This window comes from Gadus chalcogrammus, chromosome 19 (genome assembly GCF_026213295.1).
Source record: "Gadus chalcogrammus isolate NIFS_2021 chromosome 19, NIFS_Gcha_1.0, whole genome shotgun sequence".
Taxonomy (NCBI): Eukaryota; Metazoa; Chordata; class Actinopteri; order Gadiformes; family Gadidae; genus Gadus; species Gadus chalcogrammus.
Window position 1 is genome coordinate 6793713 of NC_079430.1, and position 25707 is coordinate 6819419.

The window sequence follows — 25707 nt, forward strand, 5'->3', positions numbered from 1 at the left end:
TTGCAGTTAAATAATAAAAAATATAAAAAAGCAAATAAAAAGATGCTTGTTTATTTTGGTATGTATTTAAAGGTGTTGTGTTTTTATCCAAGGTGTGTATGTACAGAGAGCAGCACAGTGATGACATTGCAGGGCTATGGACGTGAACTCTCTCTCCCCTCCTTAGTTTCCTCTCTCTCTCTTCCTTGTGTGATCTCCCCCTCATTTGTTCTCCCTATTTCATCACACTGTCTCTCTTTCCCTCCCCCCTCTCTCCTGGTATAGTTAGGTACAATCACACCTGTTAGATGAAAGAGAGTTGAAGGGAGGGAGAGAGAGAATGTCACCCCACTTGAAGTGGCTCTTACCATATCATACCATACCAGCAAAACACACACACACACAGGTCTCATTTGTATCCTTTATTCAGATGTCACTTCACCTCAAGTGGTGACTCACACACACACATGCACACACACACAAAAAAATGTAAGCACACACACGCTCAATCACTTTCTCTCACACACACACACACACACACACAGAAGCACAATCTTTCTCTCTCTAACACCCACACACACAAACACCTACACACAAGCTCAATCTCTCTCTCACACACAACACACAGACCAACACACACACACACACACATACACACACACACACACACACACACACACACACACCTAACCGTTTCTGATGCGTTGAAACTGCAATTTCCGTGACAGAAAATGTCCGCTCTCTCTTTCAGCAATCATAACCCAAATTTCCGCCACTCTCCGAAGGCAAAGGGTGGAATTATTCCATAACACAGGAAGCAGGTTGTCATTATACATAATGACGGCCCGCACAACGACCGGGGGAGGCAAGCCTCAGCACTCCGACAGAAGTTGCTCTTGTGAGTGGGAATATACAAATGTACTTTCTCTCTCTCATATCTATTCATAGAACTAAGTTTGCTCTATTCATAAGCCCCTTTGACGTGCATGGTGAGTCAGCTTGGAAATGTATGGGGATGGTGAGCGCAAGGTGTAGGAACTTTAGTGTCTGCCGCGCCAGTCTCTGAGGGCTTTGGTTCTGGGTTCGTACTGCCATGGCTGCGGACTGACTTGAAGACGTCCTTCAGTGAGACGCACCGATCCATAGCCGCTCAGTGAGAGGACACCAAAAAATCAAAACAGAGTAATAAATCTCTGCAAGTTCGTTCTCTTGGCCGACGAACAAGGAATTTATTTGTCGCTAAGCTTTTAACCATTGTCTTCAATCCGCGGTCTATCGTTTATTTATATCTGTATTCTGTAACTGACAAGATCCAATGTTTTTTTTATACAGCACAATGTAAGGCGACCTCGAGTGTCCTGAAAGGCACCCCAACAACAAATACATATTTTCTTTCTTAATAGAACAAATAATGTGAATGTCACCATCTCCCCACATGCTGGTCTATTTTAAACCCACAGCAGTAGCAGCTAATGACCAGATTGTCCCTGCAGGAGATCAACAACACACACTCTGTGAGTAACAACTTCCTCTCTCCATGACTCAGCTCACGCTCTGAGCGGCCGGTATTACATCGCCGGGTCGGGATCATCACATGTCTGTCTGTGTCCGTGCTGATTGGTTTGATTCCGCGTTGCTTCGTCTCGCAGGGACATGGTTGTCGTAAATAAGAAGGGCGGGTAGAAATTACTTTGTTCTGTGTCTGTCTGTGTCTGTGTGTCTGAATCTGTGTGTGTGTGTGGGAGAAAGAGAGATAGAGAGAGTGATTGTGCGTGTCCATGCGTCCATGCGTGTGTGCGTGTGTGTGTGTGTGTTTGTTAGTGCGGGAGAGAGAAAAGAGAGTGTGTGAGACAGCCACTTCATTACGACGTTGTCTTTTGGCCGGACCTCATCAGGCTCTTAGCAGGAGTAACGGATAGTGCCCCTGAACCACTTACTGCGTCCGCACCAAAGTCACCCTATAGCTCGGTCATCTGCATTACCGCACCATACCTCACAGTGCGTCACCATACATCCATCCCCCTTAGTCACAATATGCCTGACAGGTTGCAATACATCACTATTCATGTTCCTCAATATGCTGCGGTACGTCACAATACATCTACTCTATACATCCCGGTCCATAGCAATATGCCTTACTGTATGCAGCAATGTTCCTGAACATGACTCAGTCTGTCATACTGTACAAAATCAGGTCGCGGGATGTGGCAATAAGGGCTGTCAAGTTCTGGTCGGTGGGTTGATATGCATTTGTTTGACCACGTAGTAGTGGGCATGTAAGCATATCATCTGAAAATGTAATGCATGAGTTCTTTTTCTGATGTTGTCAACTGCGTGTAGAAAAACGGGTGATAATAGGCCACCAGGTGTGAGTGTGATTAGCCATTACAAGCTGTTTGAAATTAATGCCTGGATTGATCAGTTTACCAGCCTACCCAGTGGACTGTAGCAAATGTTGCTTATCTATCCATCATATATCTAGGTGGACACGCCCATTGGTGATGTCACTGAAACACAGGAAAAGGCAGATTTTCAAAGGGCTTGTAATGGGAAATCCCACTCACAGCTGGTGGCATAATATCACCCCTTTAACAATCGATGCTACAATTGAAGCTTTCAGTGTGAAGATATAGGAATTGGTAGCTCGTCCCACATCTCAGCGTCATCCATTGGGACCCATTATATTAAACACAGAACAAGACCTAGAATCTCCCGCTGTGTGCTGTCTTTCACCTACGTGACGCTGCCCGAGTTGGCATCGGAACAAGAATGAAACTGAAACCCATTGACTTTCTCCAAACATCACTCAAGTGATATTTAGACAACCAGGCAGAGCAGAGTGCATTGGATTAAGTTAATCTGGAGATAATGTGCAGAATTAATTTTTATTCCCCATGGACCCATTGTTTGCTCGAAGATTTGATTGCATTTCAACCAAGATCTTCTTTGATTGAGTACAGCCTGAGTCAAAATGGATCACACAACGTCAAAATGCATTCAGACACACTGCGATACATCAACATGTGCCTCAGTACATCACATTAAGCAACAACACAGCAGAGTGTGTCCCTATATACCCCCATACATCACAACAAGCCACAGCGAGTCTCAACGTGTCACAGTACGTCCCAATACATCACACTATGCCACGATACATCTAAATACCTGACAGCACGATTGGCACAGCGTCAGCAAAGCCAAACAGAAAAAGTGGGTTACTATTGTATACATGATGAGACCCTTAGGCCAGAACTGCAGAGGCCCTGTTAGACAAACAACCAGCTCTGGGCACAGAAATACACTCCTTCCCCCCACCGTTCACCTCACTAACCACCTCCTCCTCCCAACCCTTGCACCCTCCTTCATCAGCAGTCTGTCAATGCCCTGCTCCCTTCCATCTCTCAGATTCGGAGAACATCCCTTTAAGGATTTACTCTCCATCTCTCTCCCCTTCTTCCACTATTCATTATGGGGGTGTCAGGGGAGGCACACTATCCCTTATAACACACAGAAATGTGCGCACACAGACGTGTGTGTGCACTGCACACACAGACACACACACACAGACACAGATACACACACGTGCTTATGCAGCTGGGCATATGCATGCATGACATTAAATGCACACAAATCAGCGAACACCCACCTACAAAGACACACACCTGCGGCGAATACAAACACACTCCAACCTTTACAAACACAGACACAATCTTTCCCACACACACGCATGCATGACATACACACACCTTCCCCGTCCTGCTGAGGATCTTATTCCTCAGAGCAGCCGGCGTTGACGGCCAAGTCATGCTGAGTGGGTGTATGTGTGTGCAAAGGGGATAAGAGAGAGAGAGAGAGAGAGAGAGAGAGAGAGAGAGAGAGAGAGAGAGAGAGAGAGAGAGAGAGAGAGAGAGAGAGAGAGAGAGAGAACGAGAGAGATAGGCAGAAAGAGAGGGAGACAGAACGAGAGAGAGAGCAAGGTAGACAGACAGAAAGAGAGAGAGAGGCAGATAGACAGAAAGAGAGAGAGAGGCAGGGAGACAGAAAGAGAGAGAGGCAGAGAGACAGACAGAGAGAGAGAGAGGTAGACAGACAAAAAGAGAGAGGTACACAGACAGAGAGAGAGACACACACACACACACACACACACACACACACACACACACACACACACACACACACACACACACACACACACACACACACACACACACACACACACACACACACACACACACACACACACACACAGAAGGAAAGAGAAAGTGAAAGAGTCAAAGACATATGGTGAGCCGGAAAGATGCAAAGTGACTGATGGGGGAAAAGGATAAGGAGCAGAAAGAGAGAGAGAGAGTTAGAGACAACGAGAGAGAGACAGTGTGAGAGATAGCAGTTAGCGGGTCAGAGAGCAGCCATAAGTCAAGAGGAGGTACTTAGCCGACAGCGTGAAGCTAGCTTAATGTTTCCCCATTCATCTTCACCCTCACTCGCCTTCTCCCTCTCTCTCGTCTCATACACACACTTTCCCTAAAAGTATAATTTACAAATGCCCACAGGGCTACTATTTGTGTGTGTGTATGTGTGTGTGTATGTGTGTGTGTGTGTACCAGAAGATTACAATAATGTCCCTCTGATTACCCTGATATCAACACCCGGACTCCAGTATCACTCCCTAGACACCACCACCACCACCACACCATTACCACCACCACCCCACTATCACCCCTCCATCACAGCCACTACCACACCACCCAGCCAGAACAGGTACAAAGCAGCCATTTGAGCAGATGCAGTTGCCTGAAGGCATTGGTCGGTGCTGGTCGTGTTTATAGTTATATAGTCAAAAGCTGTGTTTTGTGTCTTTGTAGAGTTGGCTTCAATTGATGCCGTTTTCAGTCGAGATAATAGGAACATCATTAATCCCGTGAAGCTCGAAAAATATGGTAAATGGTGTTCATGTTCTCTGTTTAATGCGATGCTCATTTATTTTTTACTGTGGGTCTTTCTTTTGTGTTTTTGTTTTGGGGTTGTTTCCTGCGATGTGGATTAACAGGAAATGATGTCGGGTCCCCAGATTGCATAGACTGAATAAATTCTTATTTAGCTAATTTACCTCGGTTAACTTAACATTATGGCGATTAAATTGTGCAATTTAACAATAATATTGTGTACTAGTTAGTTAGGTTGTTGCTCCCAGCGGCTAGGTTGTGGTTTCAAACCCGGATGTCAACACAGTCTACCTGTAGGCATTCATGAGCGAGAAGCCTTAACCCCTGGATGCTCCTCCTAAATGGGCCTTATAAAACTAAAACAAGTCGCTTTGGATGAAGCATTGGTTAAATCATAATAGTCAAATCAGCTATGTATTTGATATAAAAGGAGTGAGCGAATCACTTTAAAATAACTAAAATAGTGTATATTGATATTGTAAACAGTGTATCGTGATATATGAGCGTGTTGAGGAAGAAAAGGAACTGATACACCTGTGCTGCGTGCGACTACAACCTCAGAGCGACGGAGGAACACCACCTCAGTGGCGCGGTGCTCCTCCCTCAGCACCAAACAACCTCTGCTCGGGGAGGGCTTTCAATAACACAGCGGCAGGAGGCTGGCTCTGGGCAGTGTGTGGGCGTCTGGTCGTCTGTCTGTGTCTGTGTGAGTGTTTGGAAATAATGTGGACCAATACGTCCATCTGTCGGTGAACATATTCATGTATGCATGCTGGTGGATATGTGTGTGTTAAGATATGTGTGCGTTAATGCATTCAGTGTGTGTGTGTGTGTGTCTGGTTTTCTTCTTGCATGTGTGCCTCTGTCTGTCTTCCCAATCATACATGCGCTTGGCTCCTTGCGTGTCCTTGTGCTTCTTTGCGCGTGTGTCCTTGCGTGTGTGTCTGTCTCTGCGTGTGCGTCTTTGTGTGTGTTTGCATGTGTGCTATCTATTGCTTCACCAGTGATGCTCCTTTGCAATTGCACTCATCCCAGAAGTTGTTATTCAACAGTTTAATTTATTTATGGGTTACCGCAGTAAGCATGCAGTTTGTTTATAAGCAAGATTTATAATTAATTGTAAATGTTGGACCAAGAATGAAGTCCATACGGAAACATACAAGACACAACAATACAATACTATATATTGTAACTATACAATATTTAAATTATATTTTTTTACCTTCCAAATTGTCAAATCTATCCGTGATTGGCTGGTGGCAGGGTTAATCATTGACCCTCCACACAAACATTGTAATTGTTCCACACAAGTATGTTTGTCATTTTCATGCGCGTGCGTTTGCGTGCGCGTGCGTTTGCGTGCGCGTGCGTTTGCGTGCGCGTGCGTTTGCGTGCGCGTGCGTTCGCGTGCGCGTGCGTTCGCGTGCGGCCCCATGCGGTGGAGGGCCCCATGGAGTCCCTAATGCAGGAACATGCAGGAGAGATAGCTGGTGAGTGGGGTAAGTGCTCCTCAGGGATTTGTAGCTCCACTGAGCCCTCACTCGTGCCTGGAGCAGGAACTACTCCCCAGAGAAACAAAGCTTCTCCCTTTTCCCCTTGTAGCTTCTCTCTCCCGCCAAAGCTCCTCTCTCCCCCCTGGTAGATCCTCTCTCCCACTCTCTCCCCCCTCCTGGTTTCACTTTCGTGCTCCTTTTTCTCATTATTCCGCTTTTCCTCCCTCATAGTTCCTCTCTCCCCCCTTGTTCTTCATCACTCCCCCCTCTAAGCTCCTCTCTCCCCCCTCTAACACCAACATCACCACAACCATCTCAACGACAAATTCTCCCCAACACAACCACCATCATCATCATCACCGCCTCCCTCGCTACAATAAACACCATCAGATCCATTCACAACCATTTCCACTACTTCCTCTCCCCTCTAAAACAACCCCCACCGTGACCATCTCCTCTTCCCATCACTTCCTCCCCTCAAACACCACCACCACCACAACTATCCCCGTGACACCATCACCTCCTCCCCCACCCCTTCTTCCCTCAACCAGAATCCCCATAAGCACCACCACCACTCCTGAACCAACACCTCCACCATCACCGCCACCATGAGACCCCGGTCTGACTGACAGCCGAGCCCCCCAAACCCCGCCCTCACGGAGGCAGTAACAGCCCCTGGCGACCGCAAAGGTCAAACCCTCCTGCTCCAGGCCTGCATGATGAAGCTCCGGCTGATGAAAAGGTCCACGTTTAAGAAAACGTTCTTAAACGTAGCTGCAGGCGAGGCGCAGGTTACATCTGGAGTAGCGCCCCATCGAGACAAGGTTGCGAGCAGAGAGCCAAGACGGAGTCTGGGTAGTAGAGTGGTTTGTGCTTGGATGTGAACTGGATATTTCCTTAGCTTTTGCATTTAAAATGTGTTATATTGTCGTTCCAAAATCACGATGCATACATTTCTAAGCATGGTTGGTCCTTGAGAAGGAACCGAACCCCTGACCTTAGCTAGTGTTTATGCCAGGCGCTGGCCTATAGACAGGACAGCTTGTGTTTTAGTGTTATGTAAGGTGTATAGATGTTTTAGATTTGGGTTATAACTTGTTGAGTGTTGTTTAATGCTGCTTCCTTCCAGGTCTCTCTTTAGAAAGAGGGTTCAAATCTCAACGAGAATCTACCTGGTAAATAATGGGTTCAATAAAAAACAATACAAACAAAGTGTTGTTGTGTGGTTAAGGGGAGTTTCAGGTCATGGTGGGTCTGTGTTTGTGTGTCTTTTGAGCTGTGTTGTGGAGGAATGCTAATGCTGTAATGTCCAGGATATTGTGAGTTGCCCGTTAATATGGGACACATTAAAACAATACCACCTCATGAGAATAAATATGTCACACACACTCACACACATATACTCACACACACATCCTTGAACTGTGGGGATATAAATGGAAAAGAAGAATGCACTTTGTCCTCCATTATACAGTATGCTTGACTAATTAGGGAGGTACATTTGTGTAGCACTGACCAAATGCTTCACACGGATACAAACGGGACATTACAATGAATTTGATTGATAGTGTAATATTGCCCAAACCATTACCATTTCAAGATGATTTATTGACATTGTCTCACAGCCTAAAGAGGATTAACATCTTATAATATTAGGAAATATATTTTAAAGCCGATTCCATAAAACGTTCCTTATATACAAGAGTGGAATCAGCTGGGAGTGGAATACACATACCCATCAAATTGGCCTGGAACTCAATTAAAGTAGAAGTGGGGGTAGAAGACGCTTTTAAAAGCAACATTAAATCACCCACAAAAGTAAGAAACGCCTCCTCTCAAACCATATGCGAAAGGTCTTCGCTAAACAAAACTTTCTCCAATTCCTTACTGTGCTGTTATTTTGATAATTAGGCGAGTGCTGCATGCAGCGCTCAACTATTGTTCTTCATAAGTTTTATTCCTTCTTTCTTTCTTCCTTTCTTACATTATATTATTATACTTTTTAAGATATTCTACTTTTAAAATACTATCTTTTTTTTAACATGGGAGTCAATGGGAGGACGGCAGAGCTGTCCTCTGGTACTTCAACTGTTTTAAGATGTAACTGAATACATTTTCAACCGTTTATCTTCGTTCGAACCATTTAACAAATCTACACACTTGTATCTTCAATAATATATAAACGGAATATCGATATCATTTAAACTTTATTCAGAATCACAGTTTTAGTTTCATACCGGTGTGGGTGTCGGATTGACTCGGCTGCCAGATCGACTCTGGGTCCTAGATGCGCAATAATGACGCACTTCCTGTTAGGGCCCGACCGATATTGATTTTTGAGTGCCGATGCCGATTATTTTCAGAGAAAAATTACGATTACGATTTAATCGGCCGATTAAAAAAAAAAAAAGAAAAAAAAAAAAAAAAAGCATATAAAACGTAGTTTTTGATACCTTAAATATACTTTAAACACTTTTGACGAATATGTGAACTCAATGCAGAACCTTTGAGTGTTTTAGAATACATTTACAGTAAAAAATGAGTGTAATGTAAAATGTAAAAAAAAGGCTATAATCGGCCGATTAAATCGGCCGATAAATCGGTCGGGCCCTACTTCCTGTAAACTGTCTTTTAAATGCGCATGCTCGTTTCATTCATTCCCATGTTATTCCCAAGTATTAACAATCTCCTTTTGTTTTCTAATCTATGAATAATAATCTAATGTACAAATTATTGTTGCCTATACTTGGGTTATAAAGAAGAATCGGTTAACTCCATTCACTGAACGGGGCGATCCACTTTATTTCCAGCGCTCCCAACACAGTCAAAACAGCGACCCACACGCAGACACTTCCGTTCTCCTCCTTCAGAATAAGAGTCCCTAGCAGGAACTGGGTTACATATGCTTTCATCAGTGCCTTTAGACGCGTTTCCAATGGCTTTGTTTGTGAGAAAGAACGGGCTGCGTTCAATGAAATCAAAATCAAAACGGATTGAGCCTTCTTTTTAAGTCCATGATTGAGCCCCGTTTATAAACAACCCTTCCGGGTTTTGTCCGTTGGCTTGTGTCGATACGTCAAGTGTCGATGCGTCATCTGTAAGCGCAGGACCCTGAGACGATCTGTCAGCCGAGTCAATCCGGTACCCACACCGGCTTTGTTTTCAGTTGGTCTCATTGATTTACGTTGACGCTGGAGAGTAATGACGTTCAGCAGTGTTGCCAAATTGGGCGGTTTTTCCCGCCAGATTGGGCTACTTTTGGAGGATGTCCAGGCAGTGTTGCCAGATTGGGCGGTTTTTCCCACTCCATTGAGCTACTTTTAATCACGCACCGGCTCGCTATTCTCTTAAAGACACACACAACCCCACACCGTGTGTGTGACACACACACACACACACACACACACACACACACACACACACACACACACACACACACACACACACACACACACACACACACACACACACACACACACACACACACACACACACACACACACACACACACAGCAGGGCAATACATTTGACATTTCAGATTCTTCAGTTCAATTCATTTTACATTTCTGCATTTTTAGCAATGCTTTGCGCTTTTCATCCAGCGGTCACTTTATTTGTTTCCAACCATTTGCTTTTTCTGAAATGGCTTGCATGTTTACATTGTTTACTCCATTTAGACTTTTGTTCAAATCCCTTCACTGGATTTAAGCCATTTAACATTACTTTATGTCTTATTCTATGTGGGTTTATTAAAAAATATTTTCAACCTCACTTGTACTACAGCACTCACCGCAATTTCTGCAGGAAATACATTTTCTATTTGTACATAAACTTCTATAACATTTTGTTTGGACACGTTCAGAAATCCAAGTCTGTTTTACAACTAAACCAGAGAGGAAGATAAGACTTTATATTCAAGAGATTGGATATTTAAAACATGAGGTCAAAGTAAAACATAGCTCTAAACAGAACCATTAAAAGGAAGAAGACATAACATGATACTTCAATTCATTTTGGCATTTTATTTTTGCACATTTTGAATGACGTTCCAATGTCATGGCAACAATGAGTGCCTCATTACGCATTCAAAGCAGCAAACGGCTGGTTAATTAAAGTTTCCAATAGTTGAAAAGACATGGCTGATGAATTCACCTCTCATTAATCACTCGCTCTCATCATCTCTCTCTCCATTATAAGCGTCCTATTTCCCGGTGATTCTCTTTGAAAACACAGCAGCGGAGGACACAGAGGGGGCTGGGCAGGGGGACGATTACCTTACGAGTTTTGACACACAGACCAGATGTGCACTGACTAAGAAGTCTTACAATAAAACGCCTCCTTCCTTACAACAATCCTTCCATAGACCCCTCTTTCGTCACCTCTCCCGATCACTGTTCTGTCTCTTCTCTCTGCTGCATCTCCATTTTATCCCTTCCCTACCCTCTCCTCCACCTCTCTCGTTCACCCTGTCTATCTCTGTCTCTCCCTCAAACAAGCCTCTCTCTGATGCAACACTTCACTCGCTCTCTGGCACCGTATCTTTCTTGGCTACCCTATCTCTCTCCTCCACCTCTCTCACATCTCCATCTCTCTTTCCCACTCTCCCTCTCTCTGCAGTTGTCTTTCGTTTTCCCAACCGCTCTCTAGTTCTTTGCCTCTATTTCCAACTCTCGTTCATCCAACTCCATCTCTTTCCCCCTCTCCCCCTAACTCTCATTGCGTCTCTATTCGCTCGCTCGACCTCTCTATCTCTGTCCCCCTCTCATCCTCAACTTCACCTCTAGTCCACCTCTGCACCGCCCCATCCACCCGTCTATATTAAAAGCCTCCTCAAATCCAAAGTAATAAATTCAATCCTTCTCTCCAACACAGAACCACTTATCTCTCCTCTTTGGTTCCATAAACAAGGCACCTTGTCACCCCAGCTCGGGCATTAGACTATATCCTAATCTAATCCATCCCAGCCCGCCCTGTCTGTGATTACTGCAGATTATGCTGACCTTGGCCGTTATGTTGGGGGAATTAATGTCTCATAGTGCTAACAGCAGCTTGCAGGCTTCAGGGCAGAGCAGTGGCGTTCAGGGCTAGGTAAAGGTAATATCAGGATAACCGTGGAGAACATTACACAATAGAGAGCAGCATCATGACACTTATGAATTCAGAACACCGTTGTAAACAGTCGGCAGGTTGTTATATTCAAATATATGGAAATGTGAAATATGGTATTAAACTAAAACTAGTTTTCCTTTCTCTCTGATGTTTTCAACCTCATATTTTGATGATTTTGAGTGCATATCATCTTATCTTTATTCATTGAAACGTGGGTTGTATGATAAGTCCATATCTTCAATTTGTGGCGATACAAAACCATTCAAAGACGATATTAATACTGTTTGATTATTCCCCAGCCCTGAGCTACCAGATTAAATGATCCCATCTTGGTATCGTTGTCTTTCATTACTTCAGATTCTGTCCAAAGCCTTCCTGTCGCTCCCAATTCTATGTATCCTGATCAGTGAGCATAGTTCTGCCAGAGGCGAAAGAGGTGAAAAGGACACAAAATATGTCGGAAATTGATTATTTGATGGATTACAAAAGAACAATTACAAAAGATAATTCAAATTTGCAACATTCATCGCTACCCATGTATGAGGAAAGCCGCCCAATTTATTCAACCTTAGCACACACTAAACTGCAGAGAATTATCCCATCTATAATGCACAATTACAGGCATAGTCAGGCAAGGAGACAGACTCCTGCAAAATCGCTGTTAGAACTACTGCACATTATGATTGATTGAAAGCTTCGGATATTTGGAATCCATTCTTATGAACAAAACCATGTGCATGTAATGCCACAATCATACAATAGCGGATAACAAAAGTGCAGAAACACAGAAACGTGTTTTTCTCTTCCAATTGACGACATAAGTACACTCTACTCTGCTGACAGGGAGGTGTCGACTCTCATATTCTCCCAAAGTGTAGAGCATACAGTTTAGAAATATCCACTGTTTGCAAGTGGCAATCTGCATTGTGCTGTAGCAGGCATGATTCACAGCTTGGCAAATGGATGTAAACAGACACACTAACAGTCAGCCGTGACTACATGACTACACGAGGCCAAGCGGGCGGGCGGGCGGGCGGGCGGGCGGGCACGCACGCACACGCGCACACGCACACGCACACGCGCACACACACACACACACACACACACACACACACACACACACAGAACTACAAGTGTTGAAATATTTCTGCACTATGTACAATAACATCCCAGCGTCAACATCTCTGTTCGTAGTACATATAAAGCCAATTTAAAAAACACGAACATAAGTCCCTCTTCCGAAGCAGCTCAGTGAAGACTAGGTAGAGTAGGTAGAAGACTATGGAGTGTAGTTGGACATTTTGCTGGAAAAGGTCTAAAGGTGGGCCAGGCATGGCCCATAGTACCCTGAAACTTTAGTCTGGGACTCAAACGCACTAGTGTCTAGAAGACTCTAGACGATGCTGCATCCCTATCCACCCTCCAGAAGGTCAACGCTTCAGTGTGTTGAAAATCGTAGCTTCCTCCTAGCATTTAGCTTAATTGATGCTGGAACCCTTTCTCTCGTCTCTCTTTAGAAACTCCTCGATGAGAGCACAAAAACATGGGGAACTTCCAGAAACACAGTAATTTGGAGGTCCGAGAACCACAAATCACCATACAATTACCACCAGTTGAAAAACAAAGAAAGATCTGATAACCACAGGCCAAAGACCACAGTCTTCTGAAACACAGGAATGATTCTGAAAGAGCAAAATAATATTTAGAAACCCACTCTTGTCAAAACTAGTCACTTGCCATTTTGGGCACATTTCTCCAACCAATTATTCAGTGGAATCAATTCAAAGCAAGGTTTTGAAACCAATTGGAGAGTTTTGCTGATACATAGTTTAGGGTGCTGGTATGACATGACGTGCGTCAGACGGTAATGATGTTCACAACAGGAGACGTCTGTGCTAACTCATGGAACTGTCGGTCTCTGGCACAATAGTTGTGAGCAGGGGGAAAATAGCGTGTCCTTTGGGATTATTTTGTTTTTATAAATAAATCAGATTGATTGTCAACGTGTAGGTTTCTCAGTTGACCTTGAGTGTAGGCTTATGCTGTGGTGATTTGCACCTGAACACATTCACTACCTATTTGTATTGAACTTGATGTTTTGTTTCCTATTACTATTTGTCAGTAAGTAATATATTATTGAAACCTCAAAAAACAGAACATTTGCTCCTGAAGGTGAGTTGAAAATATATATTTTGTGATAATCTCTCTACATACATATTGTTGTGATTGAACATTTACAGAACAATCTAAAGAACACAGTGCTTGTTAGGGAATAACAGTGACATAACGGCTTATGTAACTTATTTTAAGCAGTTAAAGGCAAAGTTAAAGATTATGAGTCAACCTTAGTGGTCAACTGATGGCCGTGAGGACAAAGAGGTGGGTGTGTGTGCGTCTATGCGAGTATGTGGGTCAACATGTGTGAATGCTTGAAAGTGTGTGTGTGTGTGTGTGTGTGTGTGTGTGTGTGTGTGTGTGTGTGTGTGTGTGTGTGTGTGTGTGTGTGTGTGTGTGTGTGTGTGTGTGTGTGTGTGTGTGTGTGTGTGTGTGTGCGCACGTGTGTGTGTATTAAGTCAAGAGGAGAGACAAGAGAGACAGCTCCCTGGTATCAGATAACCAGGTGGCGTCTGTCCCTAGGGGGTCTGAGGTTTCAAAGCAAGGACATCTGGGAGACCTGCATCCCGCCTATACTCCACCCTTACCCCCACCCACCCCCTAACCACACCCTTTCTAAAACCACAAACACATGCCACAGACGCTCGATGTCTGACTTAGAGAAAACCCACAAGAAAACAATACACTCTAGCAGGCAGATGTGGGACACAGAGTCCCTTCCATTACGTTAGGCTTCTCCTGGTTTTCAGAACTGGCCAGCTTAGCAGCAATTCATCTTTTGATTAAAGAGCCAGTGAACCCAGTGTTTCAGAAGGAATCCAAAGCTATGTGATTTAAAAAAATCTGTTTTGGGATGAGAATTTTAGGAAAGAGGGGGCCATGTTAGCCCATGGTTACGACCCACGCCAAATTTATGATACTGTTTTAGTACCGTCGTGTAACTGTTACGAGCGTTAAGATAAGCGACATTGTATGAAGTCCATCCTTTTTTCTCTAAATTATATTTCAGTAACAGTGATATAATGGCATAGATAACTATGTTGATTATAGTATAAGACAAACGACCACGTTTAAAACAAAGACATTGTGGTTTTGTGTTCACTGACTCTTTATAGTACAGTCAATAGAAGCTAGATATTGATGCAACTTGTGAGGTATTTCCGTTGCAACGTTAACCTTAAGTCTTGATCAATGAGAAATTAGCCTGCAAACCAGGGCTGGGACGACGCGTCGACGTAATCGATTACGTCGACGCATAAATTACGTTGACGCGAAAAATGCACGTCGGAAACGATTCCGTGATATGTCGTCTTGGAGAAAAATGGAGATGACTTTCCATTCTAGCACCACGGCAATTCACCAGCACCTGAAGAGGCGCCACCTGGTAGCAGCTGCAGATGACCGAGCACCGTAGAATTGCATTACTTTGAACTTTTATTTTGGAATTTAAAGGCAATAAACATGTATTGAAATGTTAAGGAATTCATATTTTATGTCAATCAACATGTATAAATTGCTATTAGTCAATTAATGGGGAGATAATCGATAATCGAAATCGAATCGGACTGAAAAAATTAATCGTTAGATTAATCGATGCATCAAAAAATAATCGCTAGATGAATCGTTTAAAAAATAATCGTTTATCCCAGCCCAACTGCAAACGTTGCATCAAAATCCCCTCTTGCTTAGCGATGTCTCACACATTCCTTCTGTTTCTCACACAGCCAAAATCATGTCGACTGACTAGAATAGTGATTCCCGGGATCTGCGACTTCACTGAACTCTAATCCATCCCACTTAACATCAGAGATCACCTCAGCAGATACCTGGGGCCTCGCTCCGTTCACTAATCACTCCCAACACGCCGCCACAACTCAGGGCTCATCGCCGCCTCTGAACGGGAAGTCCTTATCTCCGGGGTGGATTATTCAAATGCCTCCCAACGTGCTACATGCAAATCTCAGAGCCAGCTCCTTTCCCCCTCCGAGTAAGAGCAATCGTTTAATAGCCACTTAAAAATCACACATGGAAAATCATTTTCTGATTATACGTTGTTTGTCTGCATGTGTGATTGGCTCTCACACACATTATTGTCCTTTTCTCTCCCCCCCGCTCTCTCTATCTCTACATATATGATAATGAAATAGACGTCTTCCTTGTCCTCTAAGCAGACCCCATCCCCTTGACCACACCACGTTCACTCTCTCTATGCATGTACAGTATGTACGTACGTACGTACATACATACATACATACATACATACGTACGTACGTACGTACGTACGTACGAACGAACGAACGAACGAACGTACATACATACATACATACATACATACATACATACATACATACGTACGTATGTATGTATCTATGTATATAAATCTATAGATATCTATATCTATACGCGAGAGCAATAGAGAGTTATATAAAGAAAGGGAGAAAGGAAAACTACAGAAAGAAATTAATACAAAAAATATAAAGAAAGAAACCATATAAATCAAATGGAGACAAATGGTCTGCACAGAACGTCTAGATGACTAGATGGCTAGGATGCTTCAAACACCTCACAGCTCCACACAACACACCCAGGAGGGCCGCGCTACACGACAGATTCAGTTTGACAGCAATGCCAAGTTGTCAGTTCGGGCATTGCCACTAAGAGGGTTCACTTATGCGTGCCAATTCTCCAATCCATCTTGTCTCTCTCCATGTCCCCGTCCTGGGATAAGGTATGCATCGAGAGGAGACACACCTGAGCATGTGAAGGGTGCATTCTTCCACGCGACGGAGGCCAGACGCCCCAACTCTGTACCCCCATCACAGCCACGAGCAGAGCACCAGCCGGCAACAGAACCCCATCTAAAGCCTGGTTGGTATTCACCGCAGACCTCCGACCGTGTGTCAGTGTGTGGTGTTGTGACAGACAGGCTCACAGAGACCAACTAAGGAGCCGTGTCTCACACACACACACACACACACACACACACACACACACACACACACACACACACACACACACACACACACACACACACACACACACACACACACACACACACACACACACACACACACACACACACACACACACCGGGATGTCACAATGCACACGTGCTTGTCACAGCACTACCTGTGATCAAAGCCAAAGCCACGGAGTGCCAGATCAGGGTGAGAGAGAAGGCTTCAGTGGGGAGAAGTCAAGAGCAACGGCCGGGGAATACGAATGACATCTTCACGTTAACATATTGTTCTCATCCCATGTTGGATTGAATGTTCCTCAGAACGCAGCGTGATTTCCGACAGTGTCAGTGTAGAGAAGGAGAGAACATTCTAAGGGGGCAGGCAAGGCGCTTTTCTCAGAGGATACTTTTGATAAAGTTACGGACTACTTATATAAAATAAGTATAATAAAATACAGAGTTAATGTATGCCAGTGCAATGTACAGCATAACGATAACTCAGTGGTAAGAAGTAGCACTTTATTTCAGCTCATCGACTGCCAATCTTGTCATAATTTTACCAACGTTTGTCCGTCAGTTGACCTATTTTTAAAAAGCGTCTTAAGAACTTCCCCTGAATCCTGCTCCCCCACCGAACCTTCCCCGCTTGCCTCCCCGCTCCCCTTTCCCTCCCCCTCCGTGTTTCATTAGCAGGAACATGGGTTTCTAGACCCCAACACCACCAGTGTAATACCTGGATGACACCCTGGGGACTAATAGAGAGAGTTGGGTCCCTTTATCGCAAGCAGAAGGAGGGAGGGGGATGAAGTGTCCTGAAATGCATGGTTCTGGCTCATTGGCTGGATATTAATGGCTCCTGGCGGCGAGCTTCCTCAAGGGGAGAGGAGCTGATAGATTAGGGAGAGTTTCTAGGAGTTCTGAGCCCGACACTGGCTTGCTAACACTTGAGATGCTAATGCTGGCTCGCTGACACTGGTTGGCTGACACTTGAAGTGCTAACCCTTGCATGCTAGTAAATTTATAATAAATTTCAGTTTGACTTTCACTTGTGCCAGTGCTGGTTGGCTTACCCTTGAAATGCTATCACCTGTGGGTTAACTGGGCTAACTCTGGAGTTAGGGTTAGGGTTAACCCTAACCCTATATAACATGGATATAGGGTTAGGGTTAACCATAACCCTAACTCTGGAGTTCCTAGCACTTGGAATCGAATGCAGTCTTACACTTTTGATGCCAACGGCGGTTGGCTAACACTCGCTAGCTGACCAACACTGGTTTGCGGGCACTGGGATGCCAACGCTGGCTAACATTGGAGTGACTAGCGCTTGGAGAGTGATGCTGGTTGGCTAAGGCTGGCTAGTGCTTTCAGTGGAGCCTACAGCTGCTAGCCAGCCTACAGCTAGCAGCTGGGCGACTCCATTGAAAAGCAATTAGAACAGAAGAGGCGGGAAGGAGGGGGATGCAGAGTTGAGCCCAGGGTGAACACCGGCTGTCCACAGTGCGATGGATGTGCGCGCGCGCGCGTGCGTGCGTGTGTGTGTGGCAACACAAAAGGACGGGTGTGTCAGAGAGAGCGAGAGTGAAAGGGGGAAGGTGTGACCAGGGATATAACAGGCTAAGGATGCATGCGTTTTCATACTTATTGACGTCACTGCTGAACGGAATGGGTGCCAAGGAACACGTTTACAGTGGAAGCAAGCGAGCGCGAGGAAATGTGACAATCCAGAGAAGCCAAATATGCGGAAAGATGGGATGACTGATAGTCTCATCTTCTTCCTCTTTGTTCCTCTAAAGTGGTCCTGGCCGTTCTGAACAACTTCTGAATATTCATCAGCATAGAGTGCTAGCTCAACCACCAGTAAGCGTTAGCATTCTAGCCTCTTGATAAGGGTAATGCATGCAGGTTTCAGACCCCAATTCCAATTGACAAATGATTGACTTAACGCAACTCAATAAAAGCAACAATATCATCACCTTCACATAAATTAACCATATCTTAACAAATAATGTAAACCTAACTTAACCCTAACTTCAGCTTAACTTTACCACCACTTTGCATTATTAGCCTTAACCTAAAACATTTCAATTATTCGAAAATATTTTATCGTAGGGAAGGCAGGTTAAGTTGGCAATCTCGAAGATCTCAGCATCGTTGCCTTTGGCACAAAAAATTGTACACCATTACACACACAACCACTGCTGGGTGATGGACAACCTATCACTAACTGCGCACCACATGTGATATGAATGCATGGCAGAAATGTCACCACCAACACCAAGTTCATACATTCAAAATCCTGCAAATACAACGGCTTTCATCAGTGGGCCAGAGGCTCAAACACCATTTTGAGTCCTCATTCTGCGACAGTGTCTTAACTGTCATATATTTAAATGAAAATCTTTTGACATCTTTGAGATTGCCACTGAAGTACCTCGCCCGACTGTTTCTTTCCTCAAGGCAAACTAAACGGAGGCTAAACCTTATAAGAGGGGCATCTCTTTCTCTGTCACTTTCTTTGATTTAGTTATTCTAATATAATTACTCAAAGTCCTTAACTTCAGGGGAAAAGGCTCAATTGGGAAACAGCTGATGTTCAACCAGAGATCATCATAAATAGATTCCTGTTTTGTTTTTTATTACAGATTGTACTCACTTTTCCAAGGAACAGCTGAGGTGAGCTAATAGAAATGCGTTTTTTTGAATTGTAAAAATATAGTGCTGCCAATTATAAATCAGAATGGCTCTCGAATGCTAGGATTATCTTATTTTAGTACTATGAGGCTAGGAAGTAATGAATCTAGGATAAACAGCCATGTCTTGCTTGTTTCTGGGCCAACTTTTGGTCAGTAATATCCCATAATATGTGACATGGCATAATCCTCCAGGACAAAAATATGAGCACATATTGATTCTTGCCAACTATACATTCACACCACTAAGACAAAGAAGTGGTGCTTGTAATCTCAGGTCTCTGGCGCCTTGAAACATGTCCTGATGATAAGGCCTCGCTGAGTCAGGGAAGTGCTTGTGGATGTAGTTCATTTTGATATAGTGCACCATAATGTAGTCTCTTTAAAAGCACTTCTATTTATTTTTTTGTTAGCTCAATTTCCCTCTCATCTCTATACAACAAAGCCAGCCAAAAACAAAACTACAACATTCAAGAATTTCCTTATTTGACTTTTAAATCAAATCACTAAGACTCCTCCTAAAATGAAAAGTTCTGTGTCCGAGATTGCCTCAGCAGATCAACAAAGACATCCGGTTTTAGGTGGATACAGTGGTTCTCACTTGTTATCTAAGAAGGTTGTGAATCGTACCGCCATGCCGTTTCCAGTCTCTTACTCCCTATGAGCTGTGTCTGTCAATTAGAAGTCCCCAGAGCGAGAATGAGGAGATCACAAGAATAACAACTACGAAGACTAATTGTGTGTATCACTTTAATTTTGACGAGAGATTCAAAACATCTGTATGGTGAAATTATATGTCACACCTGTATGGAATATTAAGTGTGATTAGCAACTGGCGGTTGGAAGGTTATGGTTTCTGATTGATCAACCAATTTCCAATTATTCTGATTGGTTCTGGGATTCCAGGATCAATTCAGACAGGAAACAGGAAGGTGCAAAGCGGAGAGAAACATAAGGATCATTTGACACACACAAGGCCAGACCTGAGCACACACACACACACACACGGCCAGACCTGAGCGTGCGCGCACGCACGCACGCACGCACGCACGCACGCGCACACGCACACACACACACACACACACATTGTGTTTGTATGTGTCCAATCAGTAGCAGTGTGTATTCTCTGCCTGGCCCCTGTTCTCAGGGGACAGGGGGTGCTGTACACGTACATTTGCTCAGCCACCATCCTTGTGTTTAAATGCTATTCACTCATTTCAATTGCCCTGTTAGTGTGTGTGTGGATCTGTGCATGTGCGTGTGCATGTTTTATTTGTCCATGTTATTCTAGTTTGTTTGCTGTCGTTTGCAGCCCCTCTTTGGACTGTGGACCCTTGTATGGACTGTGTTTAAAGACACACAGGGAGAGTTTGGCCTTCAGATAACCTTTTCTCGCTACAAATACCAATTTTAACTTTCACAAAAGTGGTTGGATAAGGTTCGCAAACAACTTGGAGGAGTTTCACCACAGCCTCACTCTCAGCAGAAGGGCATGTGTGTAGGTCACGTGCACTAACAATGCCAAACAATGCTGGTGCCCAACTGAACATCACTGGCCTTATCGTGACTGTACACATGTTTCTGTTCCATTATGGTAGCTTTGGGTCGTAGCGATACCATCTGCTTCTAAAGCCTTTGACAACAAATAAGGTTCTTGGATTTTTTGCGTTCAGAAGAGAAATAGGATACACTACACAAAGCTATTTCTATTCTGCTCCTTTTATTCTCTGCTCTATCTCTCCGGGTCTGTGACAGATCAGACAAAGAGAGGAGGGAGCAGAAAGAGGGGAAGAGAGGAGGGAGAGACAGGGGACAGAAGTGGAGATGGTGGAAGAGGGGGAGGGATGAAGGAGGGGAAAGAGAGAGATTAAGAAACAGGTTGTTAGAACGAGGTTGTAAGAGGGCTTAAGAGGAGAGAGAGGAAATAAAGAGATGGTACTAGAGAGAGAGCGAGGCTTGAGAGAACAGAATGTAAAGTTAAAGAGGAAAACAGCCTACAGAAAGAGGAGGGCTACAGAGAATGGAAACAGGTTACTAGAGAAAAGAGTGATAGAACAAAGACATGGGTTGGTTACCAGAGATGGGGAGATGGAGAGAACAGAAAAGAGTGCCACATAACTAGTGGGGATAGAAAAGAAGAGTGAAAGAAGGGGGTGATAAAGAGTGTGATTGATGGAGAGAGTACAGAATCAAAGGGAAGAGAGACAGTTTGAGTAAGCCTCCAGATTACTTCCTTGTCGGGAGGTATAGGAAGTGGTTCATCTTGCCAGGGTCCATCAGAGGAGCGGGCTTTACAGCCAGCACCAGATCAAGACCAAGAGCATCCCCACCAAGATACCAGGATCAACACATAAGTGGATGTAGTGGTTTACAAGCCAACGTGTGTTGGGTTTGAAAAGCGCTGTCTCAGTGCTCCCAATTACTTCTGGCTGTATCGCCTTGGGGTTTATGAGCAAGGCAGCCCATCTCAAACAACCTTGTCATGCCTAGTCTCTCTCTCTCTCTCTCTCTCTCTCTCTCTCTCTCTCTCTCTCTCTCTCTCTCTCTCTCTCTCTCTCTCTCTCTCTCTCGCTCTCGCTCTCGCTCTCGCTCTCTCTCTCTCTCTCTCTCTCGCTCTCTCTAGGAAGCAACAGCATAGAACATTGTAGCAGCACCAAATTATCAATAGTGGCACATCTATTCAGTTTTATACAGACAATATGCTGCTACAGTAACAGAATGTTCAGACACACGTTTTTCAATCTGTGGAGGACTACGAATAGACTGTCAACGATGCAAATGACTAGGAGATTAAATAGTAGGAGTGATAATATAACTGAGTACAATGTGCTCCGGATGACCGGATCTGCTGTGCTGAGCGTTCATTCCTATATCTCAGACATGACAGCAGTTAATTATTAGTTATTATGGATAAGACTTTATGTTAGGGAATGAAGGAAGTTGCAGGGAGGGAGATTGATGAAGGGGGCTTAATAAATTAAGTCTGTTCCCCGTTGGTTTGACCTGGTAAATCAATTTAGTTATGGTTTTAGGTTTTCAGGGGTATGTTTGATTTATAGACAATATTGTATGTATACATAAGGCCTACGCACCTTTTTAAAACAAAGGTAGGCCGACAAAAACAGGACAGATAGAGAGAGAGAGAGGAAGAGAGAGCGAAAGAGAAAGAGAGAAAGAGAAAGAGAAAGAGAGACAGACAGAATGTTATGAGTTAAGGTTGAGGGTCGTGGACGTGACCTCCATATTCAAGATTCAGCCCACGGTGCATTGGTCCTCCATTAAAGCAAGGTCCTCAGAGGCTTCCATTAGTGATCTACGGCGCCCACAAATCACCCACATTGGCTCTTTATTACCTCATCTGCTAATTGGCTCCTCGAGACTTAAACATGGACAACTGTAATTATGCCTTAAAGGGCCAACGGATGTCTTCATCCTACGCTTGGCGCGGAGGTCGACCCTCTCGGCTACCCGCTGTCTGGAAATGGGTTCACCCACCTTCGTCCATTAAGCTTTGTTTACGTTAAACCTAGGAATCTACTATTTTACGAGATGTACCTACAGTTAGCTTTTTTCAGATAACAGTTTGTGTGAAATGTTCCCACGGTGGCGGACGCAAACGTGGATGATATACGAGTTAATCAAAACTAATCCCTGGGTGGATTGACTCGTGGATGTGCACGTTTTATTCTGACTTTTTTACTAGAGTAAATAGCAGGTTTCAAAGTTAATCTCGCAGGTTTCAAATGTGTCCATATAGCTTTGCAACCAATCTGGGGATAAAGACGTATTCCCTTCATTTAAACATGCGGTCGTTGTGACACAAAAGCGTCAAAATTTAAAGCAACTGGGTCTGTAAAAGCATGACGGATCGGGTGTATGGAAATACAACTTGTAGTTTACGACCAAACACACGCACACCCACACACACACCCACACCCACACGAACACGAACGCACTCTCCCAGCTCATTAAACTTAAATCATTAAACGTCGGTCTACCTTAACAGCTTCTGCGTGGGTCACCTTGTCGAACACTTTGTCGTTGACCTTCATGATCTGATCCCCGATCCGAAGACCCTCCTTCTCGGCGAGAGACCCGGGCTCCACGAGGGACACGTAGATGCCCACCCCGTGCTCCGAGCCCCCGCGAATGCTGAACCCCAGACCCTCGTTGCTCTTGTGCCGCTTCATGATCACATGGCGCACCTCCCCGGGAGGCTCGTGGACAAAGTTTTTACCGAGCAGCGGCACGAGGGGAGCTGTCCCCTCGCTGCTAGTGCTGAAACTATCCGGAGAGCCTCGCAGCGCCACTTTGGACTCGCGGGGGATGTTTGGCGAAGGCACATCCCGCGCTGGTGGAGAGGTCGGGGTCGAGCTCCCACTGGCCAAGTCGTTCGGGGGCTCCAGGGTCCCGTTGCTCGCAACTAAATCCGATTTCAGGTAGAGACCCTCCGAGGTGTACTGGTCGAACAGCAGCTGGTCCGAGCGGGGGATGACCAGCCGGAGCATGGGCAGAAGTTGGCGTTTGCTCGGCGCGTTCAGGATGATCTTGAGGGTCTGCACCAGGTCGTACACGTTGCGCTTGGAGTGGTACACGTTGAGGCAGTGGATGAACTGCTCCCTCTCGAACTCGTTGAGCAGGAGGTTCAAGGCGTTGTGGAGCTTCTTCACGTTGGCCGACAGTGTCCGGGCACTCGAGGCGACGGAGTTGGCCGAGGAGCTGAGCGACATGCGCTCGAGATCCATGCTGCTCATGCCGGCGGTCTTCCCGCCGCAGGGCCACGGCCCGCCGCACCGGAGCGGTTACTCACTAGGCATGGAGCCGCTGCTCGAGGGGGGGGTGAAGTAGCACCGTGCTTCTGGCCATAGTGACAGCTTGAGGACGTCTGATGCGGTTAAAGTGGTTCAAAACAAAACAACCAAAAACGGTTCAACCTTCAAACTCCACCATACAAACGTTTACATTCTATAAATTACGCGAAATCTATATCCAACGGCTAATTAACATAAATCGACTATGTCACTATGGAAACGCTCGAACTTGTGACGTTAATCCTTTCGCGTGAGAAGTTTAGCCTTCAAACCGTAAACAACAAGTAGCCCATGTCGAGAAATAAACGTGGATATAATAGACAAGAACCACCGGCCTGTTTCATTAAGCAAGCACTTGTTTTCCTGTACAGAGGTCAGGTGGCTGGCGCGAGCCGGTCCTTCTCCGGTAGCTGGCGCAAGCCGAAGCTTCTCCGGTGTCTCCGCCACGCGCCGTCAACAGGCGCGTGAAAGGAGAGCGCCGGTGCAGCTAAAAAAAAACAACCTTCGTTGTCTATAAAACAGGAATAGCCCTAAGTATAAAGTTACGCAAGATCGATCACACGGTGACACGATTATAAATATCCTCTTCGTCCCGATAAAAAGTTACTATTCTCATTCGAGGGTCTGCAAACGCTCCCAAGTTGATATCCTCATCGTCTTTCCTTGTAGTTCCTCTTGGTAAATCCAGTTTTCAGAATATCCACATTAATCCCAAGTGGTATTGTAAGTAGAGGGCAAGCAATATACGTTAAAATGGCGTTTGTGTTTTGAGTTTCGTTGCGATCCTTCCAGATGACCTGCTCGACGACACAGTCCTCTCGAGCTCCCCAGACTGTCTGTGGAGTCTCGCGGACGGAGCCCCGAACGCTTGGCTTTCAGGAAATGACGCAACCCCGTCACAGCCAATACGTTGCCAGGCAACCATGGACAAGCGCTCACGGGACCAAGTTACCAAAAATCTCTAATTGGACGGTTCGCGTACAGAGTCGCTGTGTTCTACGCATCGGCAACATCCAAGTAACGTAATAATCACGGTCAAAAATACGGGCCCCCAAATGTGTCCCGTTAGTCCAATGACACAGACTTAATAGGTTACGAATATAAATTTCCTGTTGTGTCCAGTACTGTTTTAAACAAATTAAGCATCTCAATTTATAACTATACGCAAGGTCAAACAAAACAGTAAACACACAGCAGATGCTGGGTGTGTTTTTAACATCGAATTTTCATTTTCCAATTAAAAGAGGGGTCTTTGAAAATGCAGTTCAAACTGTCTGTAGCCAATTAGTCGCAGTTTGCAGGGAATAGCAAACAGAGCTTCCTCCCGGTGGTCTCACAGAGGGATCCCTATAGGCCAGCCAGCCAGCTATATAAAGCCTCCAGGGGGGAACTCTCCTGGTCTGTTGTACCAAGACATATATAGATTCAGTCAGTATCAGGCACTTTTAACCACAGGGGTTTACAAGTGAGTCACAGAGACATTAAATCATACGATCCAAATTGTAGAATTAAGTATAAAGCACTGCATGAGCAAGTTTCTTGAAAAAAGAGCTGGATTCATAAGGACAATAATATAAATACTTTTTATTTGGTGATCAAGTGCAT

At 44.7% G+C, this 25707-nt stretch overlaps 1 protein-coding gene across 1 annotated transcript in view; it reads right to left on the minus strand.

The window, feature by feature from the left end:
- Positions 1–24933, minus strand: part of whrna (whirlin a) — a 112190-nt gene extending 87257 nt beyond the window's left edge. The window contains exon 1 of the mRNA XM_056578740.1: positions 23290–24933. Coding sequence (XP_056434715.1) covers positions 23290–24045 — 756 coding nt within the window. The 5' untranslated portion in view covers positions 24046–24933. The remainder of the gene's footprint in view (positions 1–23289) is intronic.
- Between the last annotated feature and the right edge of the window lie 774 nt (positions 24934–25707).